The sequence below is a fragment of the Mus caroli genome, chromosome 4, assembly GCF_900094665.2.
Source record: "Mus caroli chromosome 4, CAROLI_EIJ_v1.1, whole genome shotgun sequence".
Taxonomy (NCBI): Eukaryota; Metazoa; Chordata; class Mammalia; order Rodentia; family Muridae; genus Mus; species Mus caroli.
The window spans coordinates 112,826,056-112,839,840 of NC_034573.1; the positions used below are offsets into that span (position 1 = coordinate 112,826,056).

Here is a 13,785-nt window from a genome sequence, read left to right on the forward strand (position 1 = left end):
TTCTGTAAACCAGGCCTTGTACTCAGATCCACCTGCCTCTACCTCTCGAGTGCTGGGGTTAAAGGCATGCGCCACCACCACCTGGTTCATATTTTTATTTTTTATGCTGCTTGAGACCTGTGCCTTAAGAAGAATCACTAAGTTCCAAGCAAGAACTGTAGTATCTGTCCTGTCAGAAAGATGGAGACCTTTTATCATAGCTCTTTTGGGTGGAGTTTGTATTCTTCTTTCCATAAGTAGGTGAGGTACTGTTAGGCTTTTTTCTTATAGATGTTCTTTGAGTGACCATGGTTATTGAACAAAAAGGGGTTTCAGGAAACAAAAGTAGGTCAGGAAGGGAAAGATTGCTTTCCAGCTGATAAGTTGCAGCCATCCACGTGAGACTGGCTTTGGGAGCTCAGTTACCTGGCGCTGTAATACAACAGACTGCACACAGACATGGACAGCAGCTTAAGTGTGAGTGTGTGGGCTCACTCTTTGATAGCCTCTGTTCCAGGAGAGTGTAGTGGATTAGCCAGTGTTCTTGATTACTGCGAGCCATAGTTAAAGAGAAAGTGGACGAGCTGGATGTGCTGCATGCTTTGGCACTGTGGGAAAGGCACTCCAGCGAGACCAGACTTGTTGGCTTGTACAAAGTGTCCCAAACAAGCTTGTACTGCTCACTTGAAAGTGAGTCTCCTTCTGTTTGTACAGAAGAAACCTGTTATTTCTGAACCCGTTTAACTAATTCTAGAATGTGTTTTTAAAAGAACAGTGTTATTTCTCACCCAGAGTTTAGGTGCCTTTCTGAATAGCTCTGGGATTAGAGTAAAGCCGGAGCTTCGGGCTTTGGGAATTTATGCATGAAGTTGAAAAATGAAGCTTTCTGCGAGACAGTCTTTCTCTTTATTCTAGTTGAGAATGAATATTCCTAATGGGTTCCCCACCCCACCCCCTTTTTTAAACAACGTAGGAGCTTGCAAGTGTTTGAAGAAACAGGAATCTCTCACAGTGAATTCCTTCATCGTCAGCACGCAGAGGAAGGCGGTGGTCCTCTTGGAGGCCCTCTCAGGTTCCCTAACCCATGCATCCTCTGGCTCCATGCTGACCAGGCAGGTAAATGCTTCGGTCCAGAGTCTGTCTGAGACAAAACGGAGAATACTAGGGTTTTATGTGTCAAGTGCTTTGAACCACTGGTGGCTGACAGTGAACACTAGTGTGAGCTCCCAAGTTTACTGTGTCAGCCACCACACCTTGCCTTAGACCCCATGTAGTGCTTCCTTAGTGATTCAGGAAAGAAGGGAAGGAGAACACTGGTTCTCAGATGAAATGTGCAGACTGAAGAGAGACTGCTGCTGAGAAGGTTGAAAGGACAGAGTGAGGGAGGCTTCCTGTCGGACCTCATGGTTGGCTGCTGGTAGGATCTCTCAGTAGGCCTGAGAAATGGGTGTGGCGACTGGCTAGCTAACCTGATAGCATTTGTTGCTAAAGTATCCTGATGCCCTGTGCTGGGGACGGTTTCACCCAGCAGGCATCCAGTGAGCACCCAGTGGTGAATGGCCCAGTCTTGAAGATGTCGTTTCACCTTACACGCTTGCTCACTGTCTCCTAATTTTGTGAGTTCTTTTCTTTTTTTAAAGATTTGTTCATTTTATTTATATGAGTTCACTGTAGCTGTCTTCAGACACACCAGAAGAGGGCATCAGATCCCATTACAGGTGGTTGTGAGCCACCATGTGGTTGCTGGTATTTGAACTCAGGACCTCTGGAAAAGCAGTCAGTGCTCTTAACTGCTGAGCCAGCTTTCCGCCTGCTCTGTGAGTTCTTAAGGCCAGTTAGTTTGCCACTATGTTTTCCAACTCTTCAGTAAAATAGAATTGATAATAATAGTGTTTATCTCAAAGTGCTGATTAAGAATTCAATAGAGTAATATTAAGCAAAGTTGTGGGACTGGGAGTGTGGCTCAGTAGTAAGCCACTTGTTTGATAGTCACAAGATGTTGTGTTCAGTTCCCAGCAGGGTGCTCACAGAGATTCAAACAGTAAAACATTGCTTTACTGACCAGTCCTTGGTAAACAAATCTTAGCAAGGTAAGAGAGAGCCATGGTCATTAGAGGCCGAGAGGCAGCAGCAGTGAACAGATAGGGCAGACAGTCCTACTTGTGACGAGAGTTCCTCCTGAAGTTCGAAGTTTATGGAAGGATATAACTTTTCCGTAATGAAATGTTTGTACAGTCCAACACAGTTTAGTATAAACTACTGGGCTGCCTCATGGCAGTGCTGTGTCTGGCTGCTGCACCACGGGATGCTGAGATCCCACTCACCTGGGTAGCTGAAGCTGCACCAGAAGGGCACCAGGGAATTCTGATGAAAACAACAAAGTTAGAGTAAAAAAAATATGACAAAAGTTAGGAAGAGTCAACCACTGGACGCGGTGACGCACCCTTTAGTCCCAGCACTCGGGAGGCAGAGGAAAGTGAGTCTCTGTGAGTTCCAGGCCAGCCTGGGCTACAGAGTAAGACACTGTCTCAGAAAACCAAAGAGAAAAGAAAAGTCAACCAGGAGACCCTCAGCCATTTGTAAAAGCAGGGGGTGTGTAATGCACGGTAAAGGACCTACCCCTGTTCCCGCCGTGCCATTCAGATACAGGAAGGCGAGTGCTCTGCTCTGTTTTGTTGTCCTCTTACACAGTCCTAAGGTCAGGTAAATACAGTATGAATTTTATATCAGAGGAATTCTTTCATTCGGAGAGAAAACCCTTCTTTGTGGCAGCCTGGTCAATTTGCCATGTGAGTGTGTAGTAGGCACTTCACGTGCTATTCATTCATGGGCTGTTCTGACTCAAGTTCTAGATGAGCGCTTGGATAAAAGAGTGGATGACATGCTTGCTGCTGGACTCTTGGAAGAGCTGAGAGGTTTTCACAGACGTTATAATCTTAAGAACATTTCAGAAAATAGGTGAGGATTTGATTGCTGTTCTCATTTACCCTCCTTTGCTTGCCTATGGTTGCAAGACTATAGACAAGACTGGCTGGCTCTGGATCTACTTCCTAGTCCTCTGCCCCGGCAGTGGCACGGCCTGTTGAAGGTGGCCATTATACTTGGAGTGAAAGTTGGCTTTTCTTTCAGACATTCCCAGGAGTTACTGTTTAAGGAGTTAACCTGGGGGGTGAGGAGGCTGGGGGGGGGGGCGCGTCTCAGTCAGGAACTGCTCAGGGCCTCACTCTCTCATCAGTGACACCCTCCAAGGCCCCGCTGGCTTCCAGAGGCTGTGGCTCACTGCTGACACTCTCCTGTTCCCAGCCAGGACTATCAACACGGTATCTTCCAGTCAATTGGCTTCAAGGAATTTCACGAGTACCTGACCACTGAGGGGAAATGCACACCAGAGACTAGTAACCAGCTTCTAAAGAAAGGTGTGAATTCCTCCGTGTGTAACCTAGCCTTGGACATCCTTGGGTGATAGTCTGAGCTGAGGCTAGAAGAGTCTCAGTTAAACATCGAGATTGTTATCTGTGGAGTCTAATAGTGCACTTATTTCTTTTGTTGTTCTTGGGCTGGGAGGGTGCTGACTCCTAACAGAAAGAAGTTCTTACCCAGATGCCATTGTGTCTGCTGTATCTTCCAGGTATTGAGGCTCTGAAACAAGTAACTAAGAGATATGCCCGGAAACAGAACCGATGGGTTAAAAACCGCTTTTTGAGCAGTAAGTCCCACTTTCCTTTTCATCTTCTGGATCCTTTTTAACAGAGTATTGATCTGTCCTAAGAGTTGGACCCCAAGGTCTTCTGCATAAATGGTTATTTGAGGGTGTTTTCTAATGATGTCTCAGGGGGAAAAAAGAGAAACAATTTAAGGTTCCGTTAAAGATTTGTCTTCACCCTTGAACAGATGGTGGTGGCTACAACAGATTGTAAGAGCAGCATAGCAATGTGTGAGCAGACTAGGTGTTCAGATCTGATTCTGTCTTCAGTTTTGTACCTGAAGAGCAGGCAGAAAGCTGCAGGGAACTTTCCTAGTTAAAGTGGGGCCTGGGTCTGGTGATCTTTACTAAAAAGAGCAAAATGAAAGTTTCTCCTTGCTTTACTTTTGTGATCGTTTTCATGGTACTTGAATTGCTTCAAAGGAAACTTTAATGGGATAGGACATTTTTAGGGGAGGAGGGTTTCAAGACAGTGTTTCTCTGTATAACATCTCTGGCTGGCCTGGAACTTGATGTATAGACCAGGCTGGCCTTGGACTCACAGTGATCCACCTGCCTCTGCCTCCCAAGTCCTGGGATTAAAGGTGTGTACAACCACTTCCAGACTTGGACAGAACTTTAAGGGAGAGAGAAGCAAAGTCTCATGCTGTGTCTTTGGCACTAAATTTAGTGCTATATATGGTTGAATTGGGGCTTCAAGGTGAAGGTAATTGTTTTACAGATAAGAACATGAAGACCTTCACCCCTGGCTAGTAGGCAAGAGAGCCCAAATACAGGGCTGACTCTTAAGTCTAGGCTCACGTTTCATTAAGCTATGCCCTTGGCTACCTGGCATTCATATCGGCCCTCAGGTCCCCAGTGGTATGCTTATGAGCTAAAAGGAGATTCATTTAAGTGTAGTGAAACTCCACTTTTATCTTGTGGACACTTTGGAAATACACTTCTGAATCATCTCCAGTTTACTTTTTGCCAGTAGAGTTCTGCTTTCAGTTACAGGTTAGGCCAGCTGAAGCCTCTGCCCCTGCCTGTGGTGCCTTTGACCATGTACACCTTAGCGCATGGTGTCGCTTCCTTCAGTTTACCCTTTGCCTCCTATCTTGATACATAGATGGGTCCCATCTTAGTTTCAGCTGAACTTGATGTTCACAGATCTCAAGTACTTCCCTTCCCATGTCTGACAGTAAGTCTGAAACAAAAGCTTTTTATAATGATTTAGAAGTTCCTCTTGTTGTAAGGCAATAGTAACTCCTGTCTCTGAGGCTGGAGGGGTTAATGGCACCTCGTTCAGTGCAGGCTCAATCCTGGTGCCAGAGTGAAAGGCACAGCTGCCCTGTAAGTCAGGAGCCACATTTGATTGGCCAGGACTAGTCTGCTGGGATATGGCCTGGCAGAGAGCCAGAGGGACTTCCCCACCCCAGCTTGGCCTTGGACCCAAGCCAGAAATAGCAGCTGGGAGCCGAGAACTTGTTGAAAGGTGCTTAGACAGGGCACAGAAGCCCAACAAAGGACTTAGAGGAGAAAGGGAAATGTGGAGTGGCCTAGAAACAGGTGCAGAGCTTGACTAAGGCCAGGTGTGCTGTGGGTGCTGCCTGCGCTCTCCTGGTCTCACCTTTCCATGTGGCGGCAGGTGTAGGCCAGTCCGGTCTATGGAGAATCTTATTTGTGGTTGGCACACTCAAAAGGCCAGCACCTGCCAGCCGTTGGCATCTTGATGCCTTTGATATTTTTTGTCTCTGGGACAATGCTTCTTGCCTTTAGGTAACTAACTTCACCTAGCTGTGGAAGGCAGTCTAGTGTGGCTGTGGAATGCAGAGGCGAACTGCAGTTCAAGTATTGCAGCACAGTCGATGTGCTCAGCTGTGTGGGGTCTTTTCCTTCTCCATCCAGCCTCACGTCTGTTCGGAAGTGTTTACCACAGACTGGGCTCTGTATCATCCTTTATATGTGGTCCTTAAAAAGGTGTTCGGAAACCTGGTGTTGTACTACGTGGCTGTAATCCCATCACTTAGAAGGTCGAGAGGCAGGAGGATCTAGGCTCTAAGACCTAACTCAGGTGCATTGTGCGTTTGAGGACAGTCAGGGCTGGGCCACATGACTCTCTGACACTCCTCCCCAAAAGCATGGAGGGCAGGGTGAGATTTAACTAGATCAGCCCCAAGGCTAATAGAGTAGGCACTTACTCAAACCTCTTAGCTTAGTTCCTCCTATAAAGTACTGTCTTTGTATCACAGCAGCCCACCTAGTGCTCACCAGAGCTGTTACTCCATTTTGATTTCCTTACGGATGGAAGACTCTGCACCTAAGTCCCTGTTTACATGGTCATCCGTGTTTCCGCCCCTGAGTCAGGCTGTGGGTCTTTGAGGTTGTGGCTCATAGTTATAGTAGAATCATAGCATGGTCAGAGTGTCGCTCCTTTGGCCCCGTGTGTTCTGCTTGAGGGTTTTAAGAGTCTTAGAAACAGAAGAGATTGGAACTTATAGGCCAGGCTTTCACAACTTTTCTTTGTCATCATTAGGACCTGGGCCCAGTGTCCCCCCGGTATATGGCTTAGAAGTATCTGATGTTTCCAAGTGGGAGGAGTCTGTTCTGGAACCTGCTGTCAATATAGTTCAAAGTTTCATCCAGGTGACTATTAAGGAGGCCTGGCCTATGATCAGGTTTGCACAGTTTTCTTTTACTGGCACTTTTGCTGCTATTTTGGTGAGCCAAATGCCTTTTCAATGGGATAAAGCAGCAGGGCTGACTGCTGTTACATCTCTGGAGCCTGTTTTTGCTTTCACATTTAGAAAGGTTGTTGCTAAAATCTGTTAACAGCCCACCTGCTCTCTGGGGGATGAAAAAGGAATCTTGGGAAAATCCCATTCTCTTTAACATCAAAGACTTGTCCCCAAATCTCTTTGCATTGAGTGCCCCTGCATGTTTTTCTCTTAGGGTCACAAACCTACAGCCACGCCAGTGAAGATGGCATACAATGAAAGTGAGAACAAGAGAAGTTACCACATGTGTGACCTCTGTGACCGGATCATCATTGGGGACCGGGAATGGGCAGGTAGATTGCAGATGAGGGGCTGTGTGGAGGGTCATGGGAAGTATATTTGGGTGGGTGGGGGTGTCACACTTTCTAAAACTTAGTCTTTAATAGTTGAATGCTGGAATCAGCTTTGTAAGAGGACAGATTCCTGAGAACTTTTCCCAGACTAGGGAATTACCTCTGTAGCCTGACATGCAGAAGACCGTTACCCTCCAGATGCAGCTAGAATAGGAGTATTCTATTGAGAGAAGTTTGTTGGCCTTTCCTGTGTAGAACTTAGTTGTGGAACAGAGAAATAAAGTTATTTTAGGCAACTCCTTCAGGCTAGTTTGGAGCGGAAGCACAGCTGGAAGGGAGCAGGCATCATGGGTTCTTCAGGCCCAGAGGTCTCTCAGCCTCTCTAGATAACTTGTTGAACTGGTGATGGCTCAGACAGTGACAGGAGATGGGAAGAAGTGCAGTGAGAGCTAGCCTGTACTAGCCTGCCCAGCGGCAGGAAGCCTGCGCAGAGCGTGCTTCGCTGGGACTCTCAGAGTAGATGTTTCTCTCCATATCACCCCATACAGTGATTAGGTTTATTAACTGGCATCTCTGGCAAAATGCACCCCATTGTCAGAGACTGGGACGGCTGTGTGCCCGAGCAGCAGAAGAAGCCCTGATTGTTGGTGGTGTATAATGATGAAAGGGGAAGAGAGAGAGGGCGTCTGATTGCTTTGTAAAGGAAACTTAGTGGTTCGATTTGTTGACTGTCCTTTGGGGGGAGTCTTTGTGAGCTTGGCTGTGTGAGCCTTCTGTAGTGCCATCTGTCGAGTCCGTGCTCCCATCCCCTGCTGCCGTGGAGAGGAGCCCAGAGCCCAGGGCCGCCTTACACTCTGGTTAGAGAAGAAAGCTGACTCTTCTTCCCACACAAAGTCTCTCAGCTTCTCAACGCTGCCACACTCACACTTCAAACCTTGTTTTAGTGATGCTTTTAATATGTGTAGAAGAATTTAGCCTAGCTCAGTGGGTAAAGGAGCTTGTCGCCAAGCCTGGTGACTTGAGCTCAATGTCTGGAACCAGCATGGTAAAGGGAGAACCACCTTCCACTTCCACAGGTCTCGCACCCATGTATACACACAAATCGTAATAAATACATTTGGAGATTAGTCTGGTCACCCCTCGCTAGGCGCTCCCAAAGGAGGTTTCTTGGCAGAACAGGGTGGTAAAAATGAGCCTATATGAACTAGTCACTGGGTAAAGATGAGAGGGCCAGGGAGTTCATGTGACAAACCTGCTGGCAGAGCCTTAGCCAGTGTACAGCACAGGCCTAGAGCCATGCACTTGGGAGGTGAAGGCAGGAAAAGCCTAAGTTTGAGGTCAGTGCAGGCTACTTTAAGACCGTCTTAAATAGCAATAAACGTGTGTCTACTCTGTTATTTATTGACAGTTTAAAAGGCTGTATAGTTATATTTAAATGCTTTTGTTTGTTTATTTTGTTTAATTAATTCTAGAAAACCCTGATGACTTTTTGTTTATTTGGTCTTTGTTTTCTCAGCACATTTAAAATCCAAATCTCACTTGCACCAATTGAAGAAAAGAAGAAGGTTGGATTTAGATGCTGGCAGTGCCACAGGAAGTCAAAGTAATTCCCCAGACTGTGACCCGGAACGCAGCGAGGGGGAATCCTCAGGGCAGCACAATCAAGAGCTGAAGGCCAGTGTTTGAGAGACATGCCTAGTGGCCTTTGCAGAGATGTGGGGATCAAGTCCAGGAGGGAGGGGAGTGTCACTCTCCCACGCCTGGACTGAGGAACGCTGGGCAGAAGGCCCCACCATCTTCTTTCATTCTGTGCTGTGGACTGCAGTGGAAACAGCAGCCTTTCAGCTCCTTGTGTGCCTGTTGTGTCTGGTAATGATGTCGTTCAGAGTGGGATTTTTTTTTCTTTGAACCTTAAAGGTTTTATTTTAGAAAGAGGCACAGATTGCACATTTTCTACTTGAGGATCTTTTTTAGTGGTGAATACCAAGATTCAGTGCATCCTTTAAAAGAGAGTTCTTGTCCCTGGCGCTGGCTAAAAATAGCTCGTTTCCAGATGCTTTTGTAGATGACTGAAGTATTGTAAGGCGCAGTCAGGAGCTCTGGACTCGAGAACGGCAGAAAGGAGTAGTGCAGAGAGATGATTAAGCGAACTGTCCCAGCTCTGTGAATCTACAGAAGAGGGGGTCAGGCTGAGGTGGTTGTGACCTGGATCTTGAAGACTAAAAGACACAGAACCCGCTGAGCTGCTCCTGTGCATGGTGGCTGTTGTTGCTCTTCATCTAGGGCAGAAATCTATAGATTCTTTTGAAATGTAAATAAAAAGATTTGTAAACGCCCTATAGTTTGTATACAGCATGCTGCATTGTCATTTTGGTAGCTTTTTCTCTCTCTCTCTCTTTTTTTTGTTTTTTTTTTGGTTTTTCAAGATAGGGTTTCTCTGTGTAGCCCTGGCTGTCCTGGAACTGACTCTGTAGACCAGGCTGGCCTCAAACTCAGAAATCCACCTGCCTCTGCCTCCCAAGTTCTGGGATCAAAGGCATGCGCCACTAATGCCTGGTGGTAGCTTTTCTCAAACTCCATATTCATCAACATTCCTCAAAGATCCCCAGAGTTCCATTAGAGAACTCTGTGAGGGGTGGAGGACCATCTCTGATATCAACCAGTGTAGACAGGTGTCCTGAGGGAGGCCTTCAATCCCAGGTCTCGGGAGGCAAAGGTAGATGGATCTCTAAGTTCAAGGCCAGCCTAGTCTACAGAGTGAGTTCCAGAACTGACTGAGTTCCAGGACACAGAGAAACCCTGTCTCAAAAACAACAACAAAAAGAGTATCTCTGCTGGACTTAATTTTTAGACCCCCAGTCCTTGGAAGGTCATGTAAGAAGAATCATGTGTTCAGGGCCAGCCTTGACTATATATTGAAACCAAAACAACCCCCACACAACACAAACAAATTGGATCTGTAAATTGCACGTCACATAGGCATGAGACCCAAGTTAGATCCCCAGAACCCACAGAAGAGCCCTGGCGTGGTGGCACCGTGCTGCTGTTCCTACCGACGAGGATATCACTGCACACCACAAGCCTGCCTGTCATCTGATAACTGGAGCTTGCATTACAGGTGATTGTGAAGTGCTGTGGTGCTGGGAATCAAACCCAGATCCTCTAGAAGAGAGAGCATCAAGTGCTCTTAGCCAGTGAGCCATCTCTAACACAAAATATGCTTCTACTCTCATTTACTAGGGAGGCAGAAACAGGATTATCTTGTGCCTACTTTTGTCTAACCTGGTATAATTTGCTGCTAGCAGACAAGTGAGAGGCACTGTCAATAGAGGTGGGGGTGTGGTGGGTCAGAGTCTCTGGGTCAAGTATTTGCTTTAGAAGGACAAGGATCTGATTTCTGAAAAGGAAGAACAGCAAAAGGCAGCACTCTAGACCTCTTTGCCTGCCAGCCTAGCCAATCCATAACATCCAGGTTCATTGAGAGACCCTGTCTTTAAAAAGATCAAGGTAGAGGGCTGGTGAGGTGGCTCATCGGATAAAAGTACCAATATAAAAGTGGGTGCACTGTGAGCACCTGTCATCCATAACTCCTGAGAGATGGGAGCAGCAGCCCGGAGAACCATCCAGAAGTCCTCTGACCAACTAGCCTGGAGTATGTAGCATGCACAAACAAGATACCCTTTGGCTCAATAAGGGAGAAAGAGAACTAACTCCCAGAAGTTGCCCTCTGGCTCCCATGTCTGCATACTCTCACCATACATACACCATACACACCTACACAATGGTAATTGTTTTTTAAAAGGCAGAGAGTTGTTCTACATGCATGCACGTGTGTGTGTGTGTGTGTGTGTGTGTGTGTGTGTGTGCCCGAGGAGGAGTGACACCTATGGTCATTTCTCTGGTCTGCCCCCACACATACAGATAGACACTTGCATACACAAAATAGAAGCAAAGAAACCCTTCAAAGGTAGTGGTTACCTGTGCATTGGACAGCAGTAAGTCAAACAGTGCGAAGCACTTAGGTCCATTATCTTCTAGCCAAGGAGGAGTTCTGCCAAGGGGCCAGGGCTGGGCTGGTCATGAGGCCAGCAGGCTGGAGCTGTTAAGTGCTGTGTAGAGCTGGCTGTGTTTGGAGGAAGCTTAGTTTTCTGAAATGCTTCATTTAGGTTGCTAAATATATTTTAAAGCTTTAAAAATGTCAGCAATCAAGAAAAACAAGTTTTACTAATTCTGTCTCAAAAAGCCTTTAATCCTTCCATCTGAAGTACCGGCTAGGAGCAGTAACTTCTCTGAACTCACTTCTGTGTCTGTTGGAATGTGAGAATGTTTTTACCTGCCTTACCCAACAATCAGTGTCTAATGGTTTTATCAAGTGCCTGCTAAACTTGAGCAATGTGGTTGCGCCCACTGCTCATGTTAGAAACGATAGGATCAGAGGTGGAATTCCTACACCCCCAACAAAAAACCCTGGTACTGGCTGGACTCTAGACAGGCGCTGCCTTCTGAATAGCCTTCTGCTGAGGGCAGACAGAGAAGGAACAGTCTTCAGCCCTTCCGTCTCCATCAGACATGAGACAGTCATCTGTCTTTGTACAGATGGAAGCTGAAACCAGAACATGGGTGGACCAGAGTCACAGCAAGCTGTGGCAAAGCCGGGACACCTGGTGTAGAAGTTAGGTCCTGGTTCTTCCTCCCAGCCCTTGCTTTCAGAAGTAAGACTTAGACTCAAAATATATTTACAGATATGTTAGCCATATAGCTAGGCTCTTCTCTGAGTAGAACATATCCATTTATTCTAGTGTACATTCTGCCACATGGCTGGTTGCCTGTGCTCAGGGGCCTCCCAACATCTCTTATTCTTTGTCCAGCAGTTTGAAGTATTAAAAGTATTGACTGATTTAATCCAGCAGCCCCCCCCCCTTTAAATCTAGGTCTGTTCTTTTTGTTTGTTTTTTTGTTTTTTGAGACAGTGTTTTTCCTGTATAGCCCTGGCTGTCCTGGAACTCACTTTTTAGACCAGGCTGGCCTCGAACTCAGAAATCCAACTGCCTCTGCCTCCGGAGTGCTGGGATTAAAGGCGTGCGCCACCACACCCGACTCTAAGTCTGTTCTATTTTGACCTCTCAAAGAGGATGTACCATATCACCTAACTATTGAATTTATAACCATCTTTATTTGATAATTTAAAACAGTCATTATCATTTATTGAGACAGAGCTTCTCTGTGTAGCCCATGCTGATTTAGATTTGCTCTGTAGATTGATTAGGCTGGCCTTGAACTCAAAAGAAACCTTATTGTTCCCCAAGTATTGAGATCAAAGGCCTGTATTGATTTAGTTCTTATCTATGTACCCTTGAAAACATCATTTCCCATTTCCCCCTTCTTTGGAGATTAGTATCTATGTGAATAAATATACCTACAACCTGGGGTATCTCTTCACCCAGGTAGCAAATCTCTGTGACTAGCTGGGAAGGACCATGGAGGCTGCTATGAGCCGTTTACTCGGACTGCACTGTCTGGCCTTAGCTGATCCCTAGACAAGCAGAGTGCTTTGGTGCAGGCTGCTTCAGTTGGCCACCAGCAGTATTGTCTGAGAGCCTTTGGTGATGAATTCCTGCACACAGTGAAACTTAGACTCCTCTTCCTCATAGCAGAAGAGGAAGAGATTAAGGTGTATTTTTCAATTATGTGTATGCATGCACACTTTGATGCTGGTGCCCTGGGAGACCTGAGTTGTCAGAGCCTCTGGACTTGGAGTTACAGGTGGTCAGGAGCCACCTCATGGGAATGTTGGGAGACAAACTGGGATCCCCTGTAAGAACAACACATAGCCTTAACTGAGCAAACTCTCCAGCAGGTCCCCTACAGCCTCTATTTTATTTTACTTAACGTTTTTTATGTTTTTTTCAAGACATGGTTTCCCTGTGTAACCCTGGCTGTCCTGTAATTCACTTTGTAGACCAAGTTGCCCTCTCTGCCTCCCAAGTACTGGGATTAAAGGCATGCACCACCACTTGCTGGCTTAATAAAATATAAGTTAAAAAAAGATATATATATATTTTGAGACCTAAATAGGAACGATGTATATATACCCTTGGTATATATACATACATGGTTTGCACCTTTGTAATGCTCAATAATTATTTATACACAGTCTTCTATAGACAACAAAGAAAATTTTTCCACTTAAAACACAGTACATACAAACTACACAAGGGTGGGGTATGGTGAGCTACTGGAATTTCTTGTCCATTATTTGTAAACCCAGGTTTGATCCACAGCACAAAACCAAAAGTTCACAACACATTAAAAGCCAACAACACAACAGGCAAACGTGCACTCACACAACAAAAAAAACCTTTTGTGAATTCAGTGACTATGACCCCAGCATGGAGAGACAGTCAAATGCTTATTGAGTTAGTCGCATAGAAACTAAATGAGCCTTAACATAAGTGGTCTGTTTCAACCATTAAATGGTCTTTACACAAGCTGAGGAAATCCTGAGGTGGTCGCTTGCTACAGGCAGGAATTTCATTGTTTGATTATTACCTACTTGGATGTTACGGTGGCTGTTTTCTACAGTGTCACTGGGCATTTGTAAAGCCATTCTAGATACTCACAAAGGAAGGGCATGTTGTGTTTATTAGTTAAGGTAAAAGGCTAAGCTGCTGTAACAGAGACTGGGCAATGCAGTGGCTTACAGAACAACATGCTCATTCTTTCTCATGTAACAGCTCTGGGTTCTGAGGTAGCTTTTCTGAAGAGTGCAGGCCAGGTCAGTGGAGCAGCTCATCCAGGGACCAGTGGTCATCCAGGGACACGGCTTCCTTGTATCATGTTGCTTCAGCATCCTCGGGAACACTGTCCTCATCTGTGTCCTTGAAGCCAGTCATCACTGGTCCCAGACTGGAGGAAGGCAAAGGGGAGGGGAGGCAGGAGATGGGTCCCCTGCCAGTCTGCTGCTTGCTATCCATGGGCAAGAACTTCCTCATGGCCACATTTATCCACTAAAGAAATGAGCCAAGTCCTAAGCCAAGAACTGAGGAGTGCAGAT

The 13,785-nt window shown here is 46.1% G+C and overlaps 1 protein-coding gene across 4 annotated transcripts in view; it reads left to right on the plus strand.

Annotated features, from left to right (window-relative positions):
• Positions 1–9,070, plus strand: part of Trit1 (tRNA isopentenyltransferase 1) — a 38,455-nt gene extending 29,385 nt beyond the window's left edge. Inside the window, exons 5-11 of one of the 4 annotated variants that reach the window (XM_021159423.2) lie at positions 953–1,095; positions 2,826–2,937; positions 3,283–3,395; positions 3,608–3,685; positions 6,198–6,307; positions 6,614–6,731; positions 8,248–9,070. In XM_021159423.2, coding sequence (XP_021015082.1) covers positions 953–1,095; positions 2,826–2,937; positions 3,283–3,395; positions 3,608–3,685; positions 6,198–6,307; positions 6,614–6,731; positions 8,248–8,417 — 844 coding nt within the window. In that variant the 3' untranslated portion in view covers positions 8,418–9,070. Of the gene's footprint in view, positions 1–952; positions 1,096–2,825; positions 2,938–3,282; positions 3,396–3,607; positions 3,686–6,197; positions 6,340–6,613; positions 6,732–8,247 lie in introns of those variants that run through there. The other 3 variants (XR_003836445.1, XM_021159424.2, XM_029476187.1) reach the window with 3 other exon arrangements.
• Positions 9,071–13,785: the final 4,715 nt, after the last annotated feature.